The following is a 21,824-nucleotide window of genomic DNA, read 5'->3' on the forward strand; positions in this document are numbered from 1 at the left end:
CAGAAGGCCAATCGTATCCTGGGCTGCATCCAAAGAAGCCTGGCCAGCAGGTCAAGGGAGGTGATTCTGCCCCTCTACTCTGCTCTGGTGAGACCCCACCAGGAGTACTGCGTCCAGCTCTGGAGCCCTCAGCATAAGAAAGACACGGACCTGTTGGAGCGGGTCCAGAGGAGGGCCATGAAGATGATCATGGGGCTGGAACACCTCTCCTACGAAGAAAGGCTGAGAGAGTTGGGTTTGTTCAGCCTGGAGAAGAGAAGGCTTCAGCCTATCAGTGCCTAAAGGGGGCTTATAAAAAAGATGGGGACAGACTTTTTGTCAGGGCCTGTTGCAACAGGACAAGGGGGAATGACTTTAAACTAAAAGAGGGGAGATTCAGACTAGATTAAGGAAGGAATTTTTTATGCTGAGGGTGGTGAAACACTGGCACAGGTTGCCCAGAGGCATGGTGGATGCCCCATCCCTGGAAACATTCAAGGTCGGGTTGGACAGGGCTCTGAGCAACCTGATCTAGTTGAATATGTCCCTGCTCCCAGCAGGGGCGTTGGACTAGATGACCTTTAGAGGTCCCTTCCAACCCAAACTATTCTATGATTCTGTGATTCCATGATCTTTTATCTCCCTGAATGGCAGAAGCTATGTTTCTTGGAGAGGCTACTAGAAGCAGGTTTAGCTCTTTTGCCTCCATCCAGTCTTGCCATTGGATGCAGAAAAGAGGTTGAAATATTTTCGTGTCCACTCTCTCTCTCTTAGGCAATGCTTAGTCAGTAGTGGAAGAAGTGGTGCACCAAACTACCCTTGTAGGTAGCTATAAGCAGGTGTCATATCTCTTCTCTCCATTTTGTTTAGTCATGGCCATAGTTACAGAATTACATCTATGGCAAAATGACGTTCACCAGTGACGAAATACAGCAAACTGAGAAAGTAAGCACAGTGGCTTTTTAACCATGCACAGTGACATGCCATAATAATTCTTGTCAGAAATGAAGAAAGATGTCGTGACTTCTCAGATTGGATTTCATACTGGCTATGAGCACATTACATAGAGCTCTGTTTATGAGAGTGTTTTAATTGTAAATCCTATTTTTTGTCTGTACTTAATTTCTAAGATTTCATAGAAGATGCCAGTCAAAAGGGGTATGAGTTTGTGGAATTGTATAAAATTGTCTGACGCAGCTAGGCGGATGATTTAGCTTTCAGAAGAGAGAGTTAACAGTACGTGGGCTATTTTTTTTTTTTCATTCAGCACTGCAGGAGAATGGAGATCTATTGTTGAAATAAGCTCAGGACTTGGAGGTTGCTTGTATGGTCAAATCTTGAGGTACTCAAAAGGATTTTTCCCTGGGTAAGGAGTGCTACATCTGTGTGTCAGGCATGAGAAAGGCAAAGACAGTCCCTGATGTCATAAGCTGCAAAACTTCCTGAGAAGACAAAAAGCTATTTTCCTTCCTCTCTGTAGGTACCAGGCATTGCTGCCTTCCATGCGCTTGCTGTAAAAGCACTTTGGGCGAACCAGAAGGGAGATTTAATTTAACAGTCAAACATTTCTACCATTCCCTATTTCATGTCAGAGGAGTTGCTGGTGGAGTACTGATGTTCTGTGTGTAGGGAGTGGGGCTGAGGGAAATGCTGTGTGGAGATGGGAGATGGCAGCTGCCTGGACCTCTTTGCTTAAAGCCATTTTGCTTTGCCTTGTTGCCAGAGTGGGAAAAGACATCTTTTCTATATGTGAAGAATGGATTTTTCTGCCTCCTGAGCACAGGAAAGCTGCTGCATCTCTGTGAGAACAGGCCATGAAATATATTTGGCCATCAGGCCATCAGGCCTAAGGACTTCAACACCTGCTGTACCACTGAGAAGGGGATGGTTTTTTGATATGTGATGGTTTCATTCATATGGTGCTTCCATTGTGTTTTGCAAGAGAACATGTATCTTTTAATGCCTTTTAGCACAGGAAACTTAGTTCCCACAGAGAAGAGAAGTAATAATCTGATACAGAATTAACAAAAAAACCTCTCTTTCAAGGTTTACATCTATTTTGAGCTTATTTTTGTTAAGTGCATGCATTTCCACACATTTGAATTCCAAAAGGTAGACACGTTCTTATAGTTTGGTATTAAAGAAGAAATTTTTACAATTGTACAAACTTAGTGCAGCCCGATACACACTTTTTCATTCCTGCCATCATCAAAACAGATACCTCCTTCTGCAAACTCATGGGCCATAGTAGGAAGAAAGCTCAGCTCTTGAACTGCTGAATCTGTACAGCAGTAAGCAAAATCTGAGAGTTTCAAAGATGATGGAAGTTTTAGAATGAAATTCCTCTAACTAAAGGGCATTTCAGCTATTACTTTCCAAAGTAATTAGATGTCTTTTCCAAAAGGTAGGAAAATACCAAATATCTCTAAAATTTGAATGTCTGCTGCTGTGAGTCTGATCAAAATATCCCCGTGTGCCTCTGATACAGAAGGAAGATTTATAAATCCAAATTGAGTACCTTTGTCTGATCTCTGGCGCCAGGAGAAAATAGACAGGTGAAAACTCTCAGATTAGGTACAAACCAGTCATTTTGGAAGAATGATGTTTTGCCATAAGTGACCTGGAAAACTCCAAAGAGAATGACATGGATTTCACACTTGCTTTATTTACCCAAAGATCTCTCATGAATTAATTAAAAATAATAGGAATAGAGCAGCAGCAGTAGTAAGGAAAATAAACATATATATGTACATATGTATTTTGGTGAACACTGTAGTAGTAGTAGTAATAATGCAAATAAACACATATATGCACATACGTAGTTTGGTGAACACCTATTAAAATGAAATAGCATAAAAATGCTTGAAGCATGTCATGATTTTCTTTTGATGAACTTGAGTTTCCTGATAATTTAAAAGATGACTGGAGAGTCATAGCTTGTCAGGAAAGTAAGCCAAAATAAATTGTGTCTTTACAATATTCTTTAGTACAAAATGCTCTAGGGAGCATACAAAGTTTAAAAACCCAATGCCTTTTCCTGGTGATACTTTAATCACAAAAGAATAGCATTTTCTTCCAACTATTTTAAATTAATTATTTTAAAATAATGAGATAATTGGTGAGTGGTAGTTTTTGAGAGCTAATAGTGAAGTGGCTCCTTTGTTATGCACAACTAGTCTTGTAAGCAGTATTAATTATGTCACATTGTAAAATTCCTTCCTATTTAAATGGTGAAGTAAGATACAAGGAATGAATAATATTTCATATCTATTGCTATGATGGGCACCTAGCAGGTAGAAGATGAGGAGTAGTAAAACTGGAGAAAAATAGTGTGTTAAAAGATAATTAAATTGTACTGTACTTCCCTAATCTTAATGATTTTTTTTAATTGTTCTTCCATAGCCTCAGACCATTCAGCAAACTCTTCAAAGGACACTGCAGTATTTTGAGCATCAAGTTATTGGGTAAGTGTTAATGCGAGGTAGTAAAAGGTGCATGGTAATGTTTTCCTCTATGCTTTCCAAGTCACAGCCTTGTTTGACAAGCTTTTTAATTTTTCTCACAAATTCTTAGAGGTGCTCTGGAGTAACTATACATACTATGGACGTTAATGATAAACTGCTGTCCAGTCCTGCTTCCATGCAATCCCATCAGAGCACGACTGCTCCATTAACAGTGATGTTTCCTATATAAGGAGAATAGGGAATCTTTTTGTAAAAGTATAAGATCTATTCCAATTTGCTTTTCACAGAGCCAGCTGAGAATGCTGGAAAATTTACTTACGCTATGACCTGAGGTCCCACTCTTGCAAAATCCTGCATCAGTGCTTGTTACATACATGCAGTGTTACATACTTGCAGGTTTTTGCAGAAGCAGGGCTGAAAGCCACCTCCTAAGAGTTCATTGAGGAAATTAATAGATGACTGAGGAGTAAAAAGAAAGTAATAGCAACTATCATCATGAAAACCTAAGGCATTCTTCCATTGATTAAAATAATCTTTCAACCTTTTCCTTACCTGCACAAGTATTTTCCTTATCTGTGCAGGTATTTTATTGTCACAGACAACTTTTCCTAACAGAGTCAGAATACAATGGCTGCATGTCTATAGCCATTAAATGGCTGTGCCGTATGACAAATGAAGAATGCTGTCCTCTGAATTTAATTACACAGATGTAAGGGAAATTTTTTTCAGGCTGCACTGAGTGTCTTTTTAGAATTTATGACATAGTTTTGAAGCTTGGTGCACTAGAGGGAATTGTCCTTGCCTATTTCTCAATGTTTGGTTAAAATTCACAGGGAGCCCTAGCTTGGTGGGTGATACCTGCAATATTAGCAGTCTGGCTGGCACCTGGGGGCAGCGAGGGAGCCAGTCTCAGCAGGTAGTTGTGACGTCCAACGTGGGGCAGGCAGGGGGGAGAAGCTTTCTGGCTGCTAATTTTTTTCAGTTGCTGAAAAAATTGCTTGAAGTCTCACACGAGCAGACTTCAGAGGATGAGACAGTGCCTTGAGGAAAGCATATGTGCAATAACAATGGGGCTTTTTATTTATGGCCACATGTGGCTTAGATGTGCTTTTTTTAATGGACAAAGTTTAAAACCAGGACACTCTGAAAACCTCTTAAGTCCTGTGACTTACGATACACTGACTCAGTTTTTTGAAGATCAGTATGAGTTTGTTAAAGTAGCATCTGTCTCTAGCAGATGTCCTATATTTGTCCTGCCCTGTCATCTTTACTTTTGGTACACACTGTGGTGGGTTGACCTTGGCCAGCTGCCAGACCCCCACCCAGCCGCTCCGCTCTCTCACTTCGCCTCCTCAACAGGACAAGGGGAAAAGTAAGATGGACAAAGCTTGTGGGTCAAGATAAAGACATTCCGGACTCCTCTGTTGGAGGAGTGGCAAGGGGGATGGGGATGGAGGTTGTGGTCAGTCCATAACAGCTCCTCTCTGCTCCTCTTTCCTCCTCACGCTTTTTCCCTGCTCTTTGTGGGCTGTCCATGGACTGCAGCTTCCTTCGGGGCACATCCCCCTGCTCCGGCATGGGATCCTCCACAGGCTGCAGTGTGGATATCTGCTCCACTGTGGTCCTCCATGGACAACCTGCTCCCCCATGATCTTCTCCAGAGGCTGCAGGGGAATCTCTGCTCTGGAGCACCTCCTCCCCTCCTTCACTGACCTTGGTGTTCCAGGCTGTTTCTCTCACTTCTTTCTCTCACCACTCACCCCACCATGAAGTGTTTTGCCCTTTCTTAAATACATTTTCCCAGAGGCACCACCATCTTGGCTGAGGGACTCAACTGTGCCCTGCGGTGGGGCCGTTGGAACTGGCTGGAACCGGCTGGAACCAGCCTCTCCTCACAGCAGCCCCTGCAGCCCCCCTGGGCACTGACACCCAATACAACATAAACGTTCATCAAATCTCCCGTCCCGGTCAAGATCAGAGGTGAGGAGTAGCTGTGGTGTCACTCTGGGAGTCAGTGATGCTGACTGAAGAGGCCTGGCCTCCTGGCGTGACGGTGGGGTTGGGCTCTGGGTGGGCTCGGACAGTGGGTCAGGACGTGGCCTCCTGCCAGGCACATGGTCTGGCGTTGCTGGAGACCTGGAAAGCGGTACAGACCATGCAGCTCACTGCGGAGCGCACCAGCAGCCCTTACCAGTGGGTTTTCCTTGTCTAAGATGAGCCTGCTCTTCCCAATATGCTTTACTCCATGTGGAGAACCAGTTTTCCTGTTGGGGGGTAACCTGATGGGCAGCTCTGAATCCTTTCTAGTCCTTTTCCACAGGTGCTGGCAACCCAGGAGCTGAGATTTTGCAGGCATTAACCAGATGAAGAATCCAATCCTTAAACTGCAATTCATGATTTATGAACTATAAACAAAGTATGAAAGCAGAACAACACTGTTAATAAAATGCTCGTTAGAAAAGCTTTTTTCTGTGCATTGAGCTAAATCAATTGCGTATTTTGCCAGGTGCATTATCACTCTGCTGCAATATTTTCTTCACTTGTATTCCCTCTTCTGTTGTCATTATCACCTACATAAAGCTTTGTTTTAAACATAGTTTGAGCTTCTGTTCTGTTTCTGTTGAATTAAGGAAAAACAATACAGCAAAGCTAAATAAGATAGAATAATTTAGATGTCAGATAGAATAATTTAGATGGTAGCTGCTTTCTTGCTGGTCAGAGCATAGCTCTGTGTCTTTCATCAGTGGTGGGGTTCTTTTTAATTTTTCTTTAACAGGCTATAGCACAAACTTTATTCTTGATAGCACAGTGAGTTGCAGCTTGACATCCATCTTTCTGCCAAGATCTTTTCAGAAGATAACCCACAGAGAAAGCTAGGTTTTATACTTGCAGTGCTAATGTAATGTGATGTGGAAGATTTATTATTCTTATTAAATACTTACCATTGCCTCATAAACATCTTGCTTGGAGTTTACTGTACAACTTTGTTATAGACAACACCCCTGTGGGAATGACATATAAGACAGATATGTCTGATACCCTTCCCTCATCCCTTTGGCACTATTTTTTTCTTATGTCTTCATTCTCACTACAGATAATATTCCAGATTCTAGTATAATACTTGAGATACCCAGGCTACTAATGTGGTGTCATCTGTGTGTGATAATGCATGAATGGAACAGGGGTGATGGAGGGGAGAAGAGGGAAGAGACAAGGGAGGCTAAAGGCATCCTTTACCACCACTTCTGAGAGACATTTGTCGACCTTGCGTTTGCATAAGGAGATGCTATAACTTTTTTTACTTTTTTTACTGTAGTTACAGGGATGCGGAGAAGAATTTTCACAATATATCAAACAGATGCTCCTATACAGACCGCTCTGGCAATGAAGAAACTGAAGATGTCTCAGGAATTCTCCAGTGTACAGCTAATGTTCTCGGTATGTATTTTTTCAAGGGAATTCATTTCCTTTACTTGGAAGGAAAGTTTAGTGACCATCTTAATACCAACAATGAACCAAGGAAGTTTTGCTCTGACAAAGGAAATTTAGGATGTAGGCAGCTACATATCAATGCACTGTTATTACATTTGTCTCCTTTTCTACATATATTTTGCGCCTTTTAGACAACCCAGACTGATTTTTCAGTGGAGTCAGTGGAGGTGTATTGTGTAATACCCAGGTTCATGTCAGTGATTATTGAAGTTTCAAAGGCTTTGAGTCCAAATAGTTACCGTATTTATTTTTATTTGCATTTTTAAATAATTGAATGCTAGCTCTCAGAAACAAATGCTGTCATTTGCCATCTGCTGCTTTCATGGAGTTTGCAAATGGAGAGCTGTTGCAGTCATCTCTCTGCGGGAAAGGCGCTGGGGGTCCTGGTGGCCAGCAAGTGGGACATGGGCCAGCAGCGAGTCCTGGCAGCAAAGGCGGCCAATGGCAGCCTGAGCTGTATGAACAGGGGCAGAGATACAGATCGAAGGGACTCATCTCTCTCTACTCAGTACTTGCTAAACAACATCTGGATTACTGAATCCAGTGTTGGGAGCCCAAAACCATAGAGAGGTTGATAAACCAGAGGGAGTTCACTTGAGGCCACCAGGATGGTGGGGGCTGGAGCACCTGCCCTGTGAGGAGAGGCTGGGGGAGCTGGGCTTGTCCAGCCTGCAGCAGAGATGGCTTCAAGAGGACCTAACAGCAGTCCCCAGTGCCTGTGGGAACATCCTCAAGGACAGGGAGCTGGGCTCTTTACACTGGTGCAGGGTGGGAGGGCAAGAGGTAGCAGGAGTAAGTTGAAACAGACTGGGTACTTTTCCCTGTGAGGACAGTCAGGCAGAGGCACAGGTAGCCCAGAGAGGCAACCTGTGTGCAGTCTCTGCCCTTTGAGGTTTTTAACCCCAACTGGGTAAAGCCATGAGCAACCTGGCCTGAATGACCAGGCAACTCATGGGGTCTCTCTCAGCTTGAAAGCCTTTCTGATTCTGGCCCACCTAACAAGAAGGAGCTGTTGATACCACAATGACATTTTTGCTAGTTGAGTACTGAGCTTTTTTTCCCTGAACTTTTCTATAGCACTCACAACACTTGGGGCTGTACTTTTTGTAATGTCGAAACCCTCTTTGCTCTTCCATTGGAGATCTCAGTAGGCTGCTGAAGTTGGGGTGGAAGGTACAAAAGATGACATTCTGGTTCATAATAAGTTTCCTTCGAGCTGGTAATATACAGTATAAACCTGTGACATTTTTATGGGATTATGCAGTTAGAGACACTTTCTTCAACAGGAGGCACAACACTAAAATCTGACCTTGTATGATAATTAAAGGTATAATTTACCTTCCATGTCAGGGGAATATGGTAAGGTGATATTCTGCCCACACAGGCGTCTGGGCCATTGTATCCTGCTGACTTAAAATCCTTCTGGAGGTATATGGATTGCATGTCTGTCTGTTCTATCTCAAACCGTTAAACAGACTTGGTATGCTCAGTGAAATAGCTAACATGTTCTAGTTGAGAGATGACTCTGTTTCCCTGACAATCAAAATCCTTTTTTTTGGTGTCAAGTGCCTTATTCTGCAAGATGCTAGGTGCTGTCAGGGAGATTCTGAGTGCCTTTAATGGTTGCTGAAATCCCTGGGAAGAGGCGGTACTTGGCACTTTGCACATTTGGGTCATGGAGAGAATTTAGAACAAATTAAATTGTAAATATGTCCAATATTAGTTACCATATTTTGGTTTTATTTGCATTTTTAAATAATTGAATGCTAGCTCTCAGAAACAAATGCTATGAGTGATAAGGCAGGACTCATACAAAAAAATGACTTTTCATGTTATCATGTGCATATTAATATTGTAAAAAAACCAAATTAGATGTTCAGAACTTACTTCACCATGACACAAATTATGTGTTCTAAGAAATAGTTATGAATACTTTTGCATCTTCAGAGTGCTTTTAAATCAGTATGTTAGCCGTGGTCCCTTAGCATGGCTGAGTAATGTGCAGCCTGTTTTTTCAGTGGTATCCTCACAGCGCATGTGTGTCCAGGGCAGATCGGACTGTTGGGATCACAGTGTAGGGGTAACGTCTAGACATTACTGTCTTGGGGAATGATTAAAATGGACTTTGTTGAAAATAAGTTTGCAGACACTTGCTCTGAGAAAAGCTCACCTTTTAAAGAATGAATTTCAGTTCATAGCAAAAAAAAAAAAAAATTCAATGTGAGCAAAACACTAAGACAGTTTAAAAGCAGTACTTCTTTCCTTCTCCTTACCTGGGACGGGAACATAAGGGAATAAGCAGTAAAACCACCTTCTTGATTTTAATTGTAGCGCCTATCACAACAGGTAAATAATTAATGGAGGCTGTGTAATTAAGTCTCACATACGCAGTTATTTTTCTGGTTGCATAAGGATTAGTGAGAGGTGCCTCTGTGCAAGAAGGATGTAACCACTGGGGTGTGTACCTAGAGCAATTGGCATGGCTGAGACAGGAGACAAGAATGAATCTGAATGTGATGGAGGCTAGAGAAACTGTTGAACCAAATCTGGCTCTCAGTTTATTCTATATGAGCGGTAACAGGGACTTGCTGTCTAGGGCTGGAGGAAAGTGTTTTCTTAAAGGTGCTTGGAAGCAAGCACCTGCTCTCTTACCTTAGATAACGCCAACATGATTCACCTCTCCTGACCCTCTGCCTGCCTCTAAAGTAGTCATTTGGCATTCCTTATTCATCAGAAGACAGCAAATGGTGAGATCATTAGTAAGCTTGGAAGACTGTGAGCAGATGCTTCACACCGTGGTTCTGGTGCTTACACTGCTCACAGCAAAGTGCTGACTGCAAGCTGTATGCTCAGCTTGTTGCATGTGATTTATCATGTATGAATACTGGAATTTTCCTCCTGTCAAGTCTTCGCTAAAGTGTGACACCATCTTCCTGCAGTGAAAGGACCTGATTCTCCTCGTCTCCTCGCTAAGTTGCTCCTGCTACAAGTCTAGACATCAATAGAGCTCTTCCTGCTTTAATCCACTGTAATTAAGGGAGCCATGTCCATCATGCTCACATGCTATAAATGAAGTTTGATACCAGATCAATGGCACAGCTTTTCTTTGTGGTGACAGCTTCTGTGGCTGGAATATTTAATTTAACTTTGTATCCTTTTCAAAATAGTCCAGACAGCTTTATGATGGACTCTGCTTTCTTTAATTGCTGTGTGCACACTTGTACAGTGTCCTTCATAAGCATATCATCCAAAGGAAAAACAAGTGACAATATATTGGAAGTCGAGAAAAAGAGAAGGGAAATCCTAGCTTCTAAAGGGAGCCTTTATAAGGTTCCTAGGTTGAAGTAAAGTATTTCAAAGAATAAGTGCTGGTGTGTTTTATCCTGTTGACACACATAATGCTTTAAGCTGTGTTCAGAGCAGATTGGTGGTGTTAGTTTGAACTCATTTTAGAAATAATGATAAGAAAAAGATTCCTATGATGAAGTGTGTTATGTGGGTGACTAACACATTTCTTTATTAGGTGACTATAAATTTTTACTGAAGTATGTTAGAGAGAAAGATTGTATCTGATGAGATTTCTTATTTGACCTTGGGCACGTTTTTATTCTTTCTGTGCCTCAATTTCCCATCTGTATAACGGAGATAAGTTGTTGGTTTTTTTAATCCTTTAAACCATATGTCAGTGCTGCTCAGATTTTAACTTTCTGAAAGCAAAGACATTTTCATACATTCAGCATTTTGAGCAGTGACAGCCTAATCTTGTTTGGGACTGCTTTTGTCCCTGTAATTTAAAATAATTTGGTTTCAAGTAAGATTAGAGTGTGCATTTTGACTTCTTGCAGCTAGTCAGAGTAAAGCAGAAGACTTCCATGTAGTTGCAAATTAAAACTTCGGGAACAGGAAAATAAGGATGAAAACTTTTTAAAATTGTTAGTCTGTAATTCCTACTGTAAGGAATATATTTTGGGACATAAAACCTTCATGACCTGTCCTGCTTATCTGTTTTGCAGATATTCCAAGCAGGTATGTGCTACTGAGCTTTATGAAGCAACAGAGAAATGCCCAGTTTTCATTTTTCAACCCCACTGTGTACTTCTGATACATCACATGAAGTTTCACGCATCCCAAATGCACAAACTAGATAAAAATTGTACAGCCTTCACCTCATCTTCTCCAAACACTCTTTTCAAACACTGCTACACTATTAATGTAGCCTTTGTGGCCGTGAACTGTTCTTCACTCTTATTTCAATCCTTCACAAAAAAAGAAAGGGAGTTTCATGAAGGGAGTTGACTGTTTTCCTTTAAATGCCACCAGTATTTCCTTTGGAGCCTCTTTGCAGCTTGCTGAGGAGCTCTGTAATCTGTCATAACTTTGATAGTAAAACTAATGAAAAGTAACCTAAATTAATAAATATCTATAAAAAAATCTGTTGTGCAAAATTTGCAAAGCAGAAGTAGATGTTCATATCCAATCTTTAACGACATGGAAGAAATGTTGTCTTTGAAAGCCTATTTGTGTATTAGACTACAATATCTAAATTGTATGTATTGCAGCACCATGCTATATACACTGCATAAATTAACACCTGCAACACCTTGGGTGCGCAGCCTGAAGTTACAAATGCACATGTAGCAGACAGCTGTTTCAACAAGGAGGCCTGGAGAAATAATTGCACCTATCTGCCTTTCCATTGCTTAAGATAGAGAAAAACATTCTCTTCCATTTTTTTATTCAAGAAATTAATTTATGCAACACAATTCTTTTTCATCTATTATAAAACATTGCCTCCTAAAATCTTACTACAATTACCTCATTCTCCTTAAAAAATGCACAGCATACGTCAATGGCTGCTAAGTCAGCTCCGCAGGTGGACTTAAATGTATTGCAAGAATTTTTCCTGTTAGGCATTCTTAACTCACAGATTAATAATAATGCTTGTCCTCTTGATTTTGCTTCTGAAAGTGCTGTGAGGATTTTGCTCCCCTGTCATTTCTAAGTGAATATCTTTTGGGGTATCTTCCATTTGGAGGATGATATGGCACAGTGGCGAGGATTCCCAAATCCCCCGGTGATAAGTCACATGGAATCCCAGCCCAGAGCCCTGCCCTGTCAGGGAGATAAATCATGTTTCTGGATTCAGCCTCCCCGAGACACTGAGGAGGAGGTGGAATCCATCGTTGGTGCAGGGGTTTGGAGAGCTCTTGCTCTGGGTCACATTTGCTCATCACCATCAAAGAAGATGTGTGCTGTAGGCTGCTTTATATAGAGCAAATCACTTCATGCCTAAATATATCTTGCAGGGCTGTTCCTTCTTTTAGTGCAAAGGGCATAATTCTATAGAAGTCATTTGCTCTCTGTACATTTGTCAAAGATGAAGAGCTGTGTTTCCTTTATGGAACTAAGAAAATCTCAGCTCTTACCCATATTCTGTAGTTAAAGAGGAATAAATTTGAGATCATTCTGGTTAACTATTTAATAATAACAGCACATCACTGCTGAGAAATACTACATTTGAAGAGGTAGGAAATATGTTGAAAAGGAGATGCCAGGACAGATCTTAGCCTACAGTGAGATTAGACCAGGTGATGTAATTGGAAAAGGTGGACAAGAGTTTGGCACACTGACTGCTTGGCAGGTATCCAAAAACTGTAAATGCTTATATATTTAAAGTACATAAATTACTATCACTTTCCTCTTCCTTTGAGCTAAGAACTGCAGATAGTCATTAGAATGCAACTAATTTAGGATACACAGCCTGATTTATAATTAAAGTTGTTGGTTTACAAATGGTGTAAAAGGAGATGTTACATGGCCCAGAGGATTGGCGATACTAATGGATTTTAATAATACTTGGAACTCTATCCTGGGGTGGTCTGAGCTATACACACAGGACTCCTATTATTTAGCAGATGTTACAGCGCACTGGCAATACAAAAGTAATCTAAACAAGAATCACATAATTCATGTGATTTTGAAACTGAGATGAATACATCTAAATTAGAAAAGGAGAAATGTTTATACCAAATGGCCATAGACGTCCCACTCTTCTCAGATCAGAGCTATTTATTGTTAGGAAGCAGATAAACTACCAGTAGATAGTGAGCAGTTTGAAGTTATAATGTACAATAACATCTTGTAGAAGTCTATTTATAAAGTAGAAGACATTCTGGGCATGATTCATTGACTAAATGGAGGTGTTTGCCATTATTTTAGGTGCTGTGGGGTATCTTGTGTGGCCTCTGTCAAACCTTCAAAAATGTGTAGGTCTCCCTTAAGTCCTATATCCTGGCAGATGTAACTATCTGTTAGTTCTTTTGTAGATGTCTTGGATGCCTTATGAAGACTCAAGTAGTATTAGATTTCTATATTTAGTCAGCTGAATTGAGCCCTTTATATATGTGAGGAATTATGAGAGATGATTTTGCATTTAATGGGAAAAGTTTTTAGATTTTATTACAATTTTATTCTTTCCAAGAAGTGAAGTTCTGCTCCCTATGTCAATTCAAAGACATATATGCTCATTTTAATGCAAAAGCAAATTAAAAAAACTCTGTTCTTACTGCTGTTTGATCTCTAGAGTTAACATGAAACAAACTGGATCTGCCTCATTTTTAGGAATGACCAACCTAGTAATTGCAGTTTTCATTTAATAAACCCTGTGCAAATCTAAGAAGTGAGGTTTCCAAGATGTGATGGGGCACACAAAATGATGATAGTCTTGCTTCAGACAGCTTGGTTTTGCCTGCAGAACTGGCTGCTACTGAAAGTGCTATATGGGGAATAAAGAACATTGCCTGTTCTTAATAGCTCAGCTGAACTTCCTGTGTCAGTAGTTTGGAGCAGAATCTTTTCTGCTATGCTGAGCACAGGTGATCAGGTCCTCACCAAGAAGGGGTAATTACAATATTCCTAAGCATCATTTGTCAGAGGAGACCCTCACTTTAACAGGGAAAGAAAATGCCTCATTAAAATTGGATAAAACAAATATTATAGGTGAACAAGTGTGAGGAATTCTTTTTAACAATAATTCTCATTTTTAGTTTATGAAATCTTGAAAGATATGCAGGCCCTGTATGGCACTGTAAGAGAAGTATAGTAAAAATTTTACAGTTGTGTCAAAACCATATGTAAAGGTATAAAATGATGTTATTGTATTTATATAAAATGATAATATAAAATATAAATATATAAAAATAATATAAAAATAACATCTGGATTCCCAAGATGATATGAATTCACCATCATAATGAAGTAAGATCAAAGTCCTTTATACAGTAATTAGATCCTATACTAGGCTCACTTACAAGCCAAATGTTTCATCTAATGTACCTTCAGCATTAGCCTGTACACAACAAAACCTTTTTTATTGAGAGAATAAATGTTGTTTTCCTTACCATCTTAAATTATGCTTTGGAATTCTGAACTGCCACCTGGCTTTCTGTCCAAAAGACTATTTAAGGAAAAGGTCTTATTCATGCCAAAAATCTGCTAATCCAAAAACATTTAAGAGGTATTTGCTATAATTAAAGGTGGCAAATTCTGCTTCTGTACACAATATGAGTTCTGAAATTGCATACTGAATTGTCCCATCCCCTTAATATTTGACATTTGCAGATTCTTAATGGGTATCCCAGAAAAAAAGGTATTTTTCTATGCCAAAGGAATCAGATGCTGGCCACTCTGCAACCATTGTCTCCATGATTTACTTTAAGGAAGAACTGGATGGCTTGTAACTGCTTCTGCATGCTCTGCAAGTTAATGGATTACTTTGACATTTTTATCACATCGTTCATCTTCTATTTGTTTCTGAAGAGCCTATGGTTTGTGATTTTCTTTATGGGAACAGACTCCTATCTGATTTCTCCACTTAGTAATGTACAAAATACTTAGAAATACTGTATTAGTTCCTTGATGTTTTGTAGTGGGTTTGCAGTTTACAGGAACTGCTGAAAAGAAAATGAAGAAGGACCGTTTAGTAGCATGTTATTACAGGATGAAGTCATCTATTTCTGCTCCAGTTCAGTGAAATACTTAATTTGTACTTTGAGCCTATGCTTAAAGACTTTGGTAATTTTGGATCTGGCTCACAAGTATAGGATTTCTTCTCTAAATGTCTTTGAGACACATTTTTAAAGGATAATAATAGACCTTGTATCGTACTTTTGTCATAGATCCCAAAGTGCTTTGTAATGGAGGTCCAGAGCAATGTCTTCATTCTATGGTTGCTTTGCCTCAGTTTCCTTCTGCAATGTGCATGTTTTATTTCTCTCCAGTATGGGCTAGAATAAAAATGGCATTGTAAGAAAAAGCAACAAAAAGAAACTACTAAAGAGAAAATACTTAGTAGTGTTAAGACATGTGATTTGCCTTCTTGAAGAAGTGGATTAAGTGGTAGGAACACAGTAGATCACTTTCCAAGAGAAAAGTAAATTGAGACTGATGAATTTTTAGAATTTCATTCAGTATATTAGTAGAAGGTTGGTAAATAGCAGAAGCTCAAAATAACAAATGGTTTCACTTGGGCAACAGCAGAGAGTGTTGGGATGAATTTTGGTTTATTTTGTATCAGTACTGTTCAGTGAAGTGTCTTGGTGCAACTAAGGAAGACTTTTTCCTACTTACCGATTGCAAGCTAGTGCCCGTTAGGAAGCCCTATCTGTGGTTGTTGGGGTCATGCATGAAGCGATATGGGAGTGCAGTGGCCTCTGCATTTGGAAGTGCTGGGCAGGCATACAGATCTCAAATACTATTTTTTTTCTCGGCAGCTGAATGAAAATTTTGATTAGAGATCCATAGTGAAAAAGAAAGAAAGGAAATGCCAGCTTTTCAGAAAGGAATAGCAAATCATCAGTTTTGATGAACAGAAGGTGACTCACATTTTCAGTGCCATCTTCAATTTTAATTATTCCACTGAATAATCAAAATGAAAACAAAATGAAGATGCAGAGAAAGAATTTAATGTGAGATGAGTTTGAAAAGATTAGACTGTTTATGCAGCTGTATAACCTGAAGGTTATAAAGAACATTATTTTGATGATTTTATTTGTCTTTTCTCGAAATAAAAAGAAAAAACAAAGGAAAAACTGAATACACTGGAATTGGAAATCATACTGAATATAATTTTTAAAGATAATAATTAGCCTGTGGAAGTCTCCAAATGTAGTAAAGTATGCACTATAGAGACAATGAGTTCTGGGAATTTTTTTAACAAGCAGGTTTTTCTATATGTAATAAAATTATCTCCCGATCTGGTAGTTCCATCCATTTCAGTGAATAAGCCAAACATCTACTGCAGCAGTTAGGGAGGAGCTTACTCAAAACCATGTTTTTTCATGATTTTCCATCAGATTTTATAGTTTTTCTATAGCATCTGATACCAGTCACTGCTGAGAGAAGATCTCAGAGCAGCTGAACAGCGATCTGATGCAGTCTGTCGTTTTCTCTCCTTGTGATAATGATACTCATTTCTGTTGCCTCTTGAAAGCTAAACATATCCAGTAAGTATACAGAAAGGGGTAGGGAGAAATTGCACATAAGATATTCAAAAGATTAGGATAATTTATATGGTAGTAAATTAAAAGGTTACGATGAAATAGGTATAGAGTTAATGTTAGGTAGGTGTGTGCTTCTGTTCATCATTTGTTTCAATAGGAGAGGCAGGAATAAGTGAGCAAAAATACAGATTATTTTGTGCAACTTCATACAAGTACATCACTGAAGCCAAGAGCTTTGTAGGAATACAGAAAAAAATGTGTGTATTTGTATAATAAGAATTGAAATAAAGATTTTTGATGTAAAGAAAAACCATCATGCTTCAAGCAAAAATTGACATCTTATTGGTGAGGCTTAGGAAGAAACTTCCCTGGTAGGTACGTTATACTTGTTTGTTTTAGAAGGTTGTTTGACTTTGATTTTCTCAGTATCTCATAGTGTCTATTATTAGAGAGAAAATTCCCTACTAAGACAGACCAGCAGTTTGGTTGAGCTTGGGCATATCCATTTTTCTATTCTGAGCTAATCTAATTTTCTGCTGGTACTGTGTGTAACTCAATTCAAAGATAAAATGTTTTTAAAAGTAGTGGCACATCCTTGAGCCAGGTCACTGACCTGAATTTCATAGTATAATTCACGTTGCTTGGAGTCAGTACGTTGTGTCCGCATTGAACAGCCAGTCCTCCAGGGCAGACAAGACGACCAATCTAAGACAATCAGCAAAACCTTAGGCCGAATACTAAGATACAACTCCGGTTAACGATAATGAGGCAAGGCTTACATATGTAGCAGTAAAGTACATGAGTGATCAGTTCTGCATATCCTGTTTTCAGTTAGTGGCACCAGGGCAACTGACTGTTTTACTGTAATTTTATACTTTAAAGACAGCCCACCTATGCTATTGTTTTGGGCAGCTTCACGGGATGTTACATAGTTCTGTAACAGTATTTGGTCATTTGCATGAATAGCCCAGGGGTTTCCAATACCGTCCTTTTGCCATACTTCCAGGGCCTCTGCAGTCTTACAGCCTTGGGTGCCCCTGCTAGACTGCTCACTTTTACACATGGACTTCTAAAGCTATTCGCAGTTCACTCTACAGAACAATGAGATTTGAAAGTATGCGTATGTGTTTGTGTATACATACGAATATGATAATTTCTTACCTCCTTGCTGCTAATATCCAGTTATGACAATGTTATTGGTATGGATTAGAATTTAATTCTTTTTGGGTTATAGTGAGTATTTCTATGGACGGTATTGCAATACTATGTTATGCAGACGTAGCGGTAATGAGTCAGGAATTGGCACACTGTCCTCTGAGTCAGGATATTAGGGGGCATTGTGTACCAGAGGTACTTTCTTTTGGCTTAGCTGCAGATCTGACCATCTGTGGTCATAAAGATCCTGGGAATATTTTTGTAATAACCTAGTTTAGTGACCAAATTTTATTATGAGTAATGGCATTTGAATGAACTTTCCCAGATTATTACTATTACTTCTTTCATAAAATATGCTTGGTCATGTTGTCATGTTGTCCTGTTTATATATGTAATTTTATGTGTTTTAATCTGCTATTAATCATATCGAAGGTCCAAACAAAACTGTTGTTGCAGATAGTTTGCAAAGCTGTGGAATGCTCAAATCCCTTATGAATATTGATTGTTATAACTATGCCAGTGTGCACAGGCAGTTCAGACACTGCCTTGAGATGATCAAAGGTTATTGTCTGCAAACAACAGATTAATGACTTCTTCTGTCCCCTGTTATACCTCTTGGACATGAAAAATCACTAATCATACTGCTCTTCAAAATTTAAAAGCCTACAAGCAATTTAAACAAACAGTGAGAAGTTTGGTGATTCATTGGGATCTTATCAATGTTATAAAACATGCTGGATACGTATTAAAATAAAGAGCCTGTAGTGCCCTTAGGAAATAAGTTACTGCCCTTCATTTCTGTTAGAATTCAAGATAAATGTTAAGGTGTTTGACTGTTTCACTGAAATTTGATATATTTCAATACACTGGAGGAGCTATGTTGTTAATTCCTATATTAATTTCCTTTGAAAACTCTTGCTGGATATTTGTAATTCACGTACAGCTGATTCATACTTCTTTTTCTTCTATTACAGCTTAAAACATACCTGATAAATTTTGTGACTCTACTATGTGATATAGGGATTTTATACAATAAGATTTAACAGAGCATGTCTTCCCTAAAACAAGACAGAGGAAAATGTTTAATCACCCTCTCAAAATTATTTTTTCTAGGTTATCCTTAAAATGGTAAATAACAAACTGGAATAGGATTTGATACACATTTGTATCCAGGGACTTCCATCACTGATATTTTTTCATCCCTTCAGCAACACCAGCCTTATCACTTCTGTAAATCAAAACCTTTTGAATTTCTGTGATGGAGACTTGAAGTGACATTGTGAGATATCACAGAGCTGTCCCATCTACTAGTAGTTTAGGTAGCTCTAAGAAGCAGGGTTTTTTTTAAAAGATGGGTGAGTGTAGAAGCCTAAAATAGAAAGGCTTTCGTCTCCTTTGGAGGCAACAAAAAAGTAATTATTCCTTTGTATCTTCTGGTAGTGCCCGATAGCTATAATGAGAAAAGTATTTTCTCTGAAAAAAAATCCCCAAATCCACAGCCCCTGACTGCAGGGCTTTCCATTGCTTATTGAAAGCCCAAGGCCTGACTTTGAGTCCCAGTAGCTTATTCTTCAAGCTGGTAAGAGCTGGATCCCTCACAGAGGCAGTGAACAGAGGGGCTATAAAAGCAGAAGGCTCATTTGTGGCCAGGTTGACGATGGAAGGGATGCACCCGTGGCTGGGTGCATTCACACAGCAGACTGCATGTGACATGCAAAACTCAGGGAAATTATAATGTATTCTGGCTTCCAGCAGGGAAGAAGAGACAGGCAAGAGTAAATCCCACAAGTAGCTGGCTGGGACAGCGAGCTGAAAGCATGAGGACTTAAAATGACAGGCAAAAATGGCTTCTAGGGTTATTCCCAACCATCAGAGAAAACAGAAGTCCCATGGGTAGGTATCCAGTGAAAAAGCCACTCTCACTGACTTGGAAAAATACTGGGCAAATAGAGAACAAAGGGAAGATGTGACGCTAGCAATACTATGTTGTTGATATCAGTGTCTCGTTGTCCTATAGGTTTGAAGTTTGAGGAAATGCAAGAAAAGTTTGGGGAGGAATTCTTCAATATCTGCTTTGATGAGAATGAAAGAGTTCTTCGAGCTGTAGGTGGGACCCTTCAAGACTTCTTCAATGGCTTTGATGCTTTGCTGGAGCACATTAGAACTTCATTTGGAAGACAGGCCACCCTGGAATCCCCTTCTTTCCTATGCAAAGAGCTCCCTGAAGGCAATCTCATGCTTCATTACTTTCACCCACATCAGATTGTGGGATTTGCAATGATGGGAATGATAAAGGCAGCAGCAAAGAAGATTTACCGCTTGGAAGTGGAAGTAGAACAGGTCGCTAATGATAAGTTGTGTGCAGAGGGGACGAACCCAGGTAACTGCAGCTGTCTGACTTTCCTTATCAAAGAACATGAAAATGCAAATATCACAAAAGCACTTCCACCGGGAACTTCCCAGTCCCCCTTAGACCTGAGGATTAGCATCAGCACCTTCTGCAGAGCTTTCCCCTTTCACCTGATGTTTGATCCAAACATGCTGATTCTCCAGCTTGGAGAAGGTCTTAGGAAGCAGCTCAGATGTGACGCTCATAAAACTCTGAAATTCCAAGAGTGCTTTGACATAGTTTCTCCTAAAATCAGTGCCACATTTGAACGAGTTCTCCTGAGATTATCTACTCCCTTTGTCATTCGGACCAAACTTGAGGATTCTGGCTCTGAAAATAAAGATAAGGTAAGAACATTAATTTGTGTATATGTATGTGAGGGGAGAGGATTATTTATTCAGAGAGAAGCAGCTCAAGTCCTGTGTACTCTGGAAAGCTTACTTATGCCTTGCAAACTGGGGCTAAGTGGTATTCCCCAGCCAAGTGAATATTTTCCTAAATTATTTATAAGCTTTGCCTGTGATGTTGTAGCAAATCGTGACATTGCCATTCAGAAAATTCTGTGCTGTGGAGTTGAATAGTGCAGTTTAAATCAAAAGGGTGAGGAATTTTACCAAATGCCCACATCTAATCCTTAATTTCACTCCAGCTATATTATGATAACAATAATAGTTATTAAGCCATTTACTAGGGAATAGCTTTCAGTATGTTTTCTGAAAGACTCTCACTGCAGGGTTCATACTGCCACTTTATTATATCCTACTTCCCTATTTTGAAAAGCTGCTTTCTTCTGTGTTTCTTCTTATCTCTCACCCTGCACTCAAGGGAACCAGAGCTGTAAGTGGTACCAAGTATCACTTACACCAGTTTTAATGCTTTCCAGTCATTTAAATAGGCACTTGTCCTCCTACGCTGCCTCTTCCCTCAGGGTTTTAAAAGACAGCTACTTTAACTAGTGAGACCTATGTTGAGTTCAGTGCATCCCAGGTGAGTTAGGTGAGAACATGTCTTCTAGAGTGGACCTCTCCAAAGGTTGGATAGAGTTTGTCTCATTGAATATCCTTGAATTATGGGAAGGCTTTTTGGTGTGAAGTTGTGTTCCAGCTTTATGCACCGAAGTACTTATACTTAATGTTTACATTAAAAGCCTATGCGTGGGTGCCTTGGAAATACCGCTGCCCTAAGTGCAGGAATTACTGATTTTCAGGGTTTTTAAGAGATTGCACCCAAGGATAGTCAATTACACTGGGTACTTGGACACCTAAGTTCTGCCTATGGGTGCCACATTTACAGTTTAGGTGGTCTGGATATAGCTTGAGAAACTCCACCTCTGTTTTGCTACGTACACTGGACCAGAGTTTCAGAAAGACTCTTGTGGTAGCTGCATATCGAGTTCTGGGTTCTTTTCAAACTACAGCCACTTCTGACAACAGCAGTGTTTCCAGCTCCTCTTCTGGCTCTGCTCTTTGGCACCAATAAGCATGTTTCTGATGCATTTTCCCCTGGAAATAACATGTTCCCCCGAGAGAAGCAAACTAGTGCTTCTCATTTTGTATGAATTGATGTAATTCAACCTATTTAAAACCAAAAGGGAGTTTATTTTTCAGAATCTGTCCTCAAAGTCACCCTAGCCTTTAATTACGAAAAGGAAATGTTGTGTGAAAAGTTTGGAGGTGTTGGCTCTGAGCTACCTTTCGGGACAATTGTTTCTCCTTTGGAAGAGGCTTGTGCCGTGCTCCTTCCTCCCTCGGAGCCTGCGCATGCCTCTCAGGCACCTTCCCCTGCTCTGGGACAGAGTCACAGCTCTTCAACCGTCTTCTGCTCTTCCTGAATCTGCTGTAAATC

At 39.8% G+C, this 21,824-nt stretch overlaps 1 protein-coding gene across 1 annotated transcript in view; it reads left to right on the top strand.

Moving 5' to 3' along the window:
* The first annotated feature begins 885 nt into the window (after positions 1-885).
* Positions 886-21,824, top strand: part of GUCY1A2 (guanylate cyclase 1, soluble, alpha 2) — a 144,715-nt gene continuing 123,776 nt past the window's right edge. Inside the window, exons 1-4 of the mRNA XM_009322279.1 lie at positions 886-924; positions 3,382-3,443; positions 6,760-6,881; positions 19,608-20,326. Of these exons, the coding sequence (XP_009320554.1) occupies positions 886-924; positions 3,382-3,443; positions 6,760-6,881; positions 19,608-20,326 (942 nt within the window). The remainder of the gene's footprint in view (positions 925-3,381; positions 3,444-6,759; positions 6,882-19,607; positions 20,327-21,824) is intronic.

This window comes from Pygoscelis adeliae, unplaced genomic scaffold, assembly GCF_000699105.1.
Source record: "Pygoscelis adeliae isolate BGI_AS28 unplaced genomic scaffold, ASM69910v1 Scaffold383, whole genome shotgun sequence".
NCBI lineage: Eukaryota > Metazoa > Chordata > Aves > Sphenisciformes > Spheniscidae > Pygoscelis > Pygoscelis adeliae.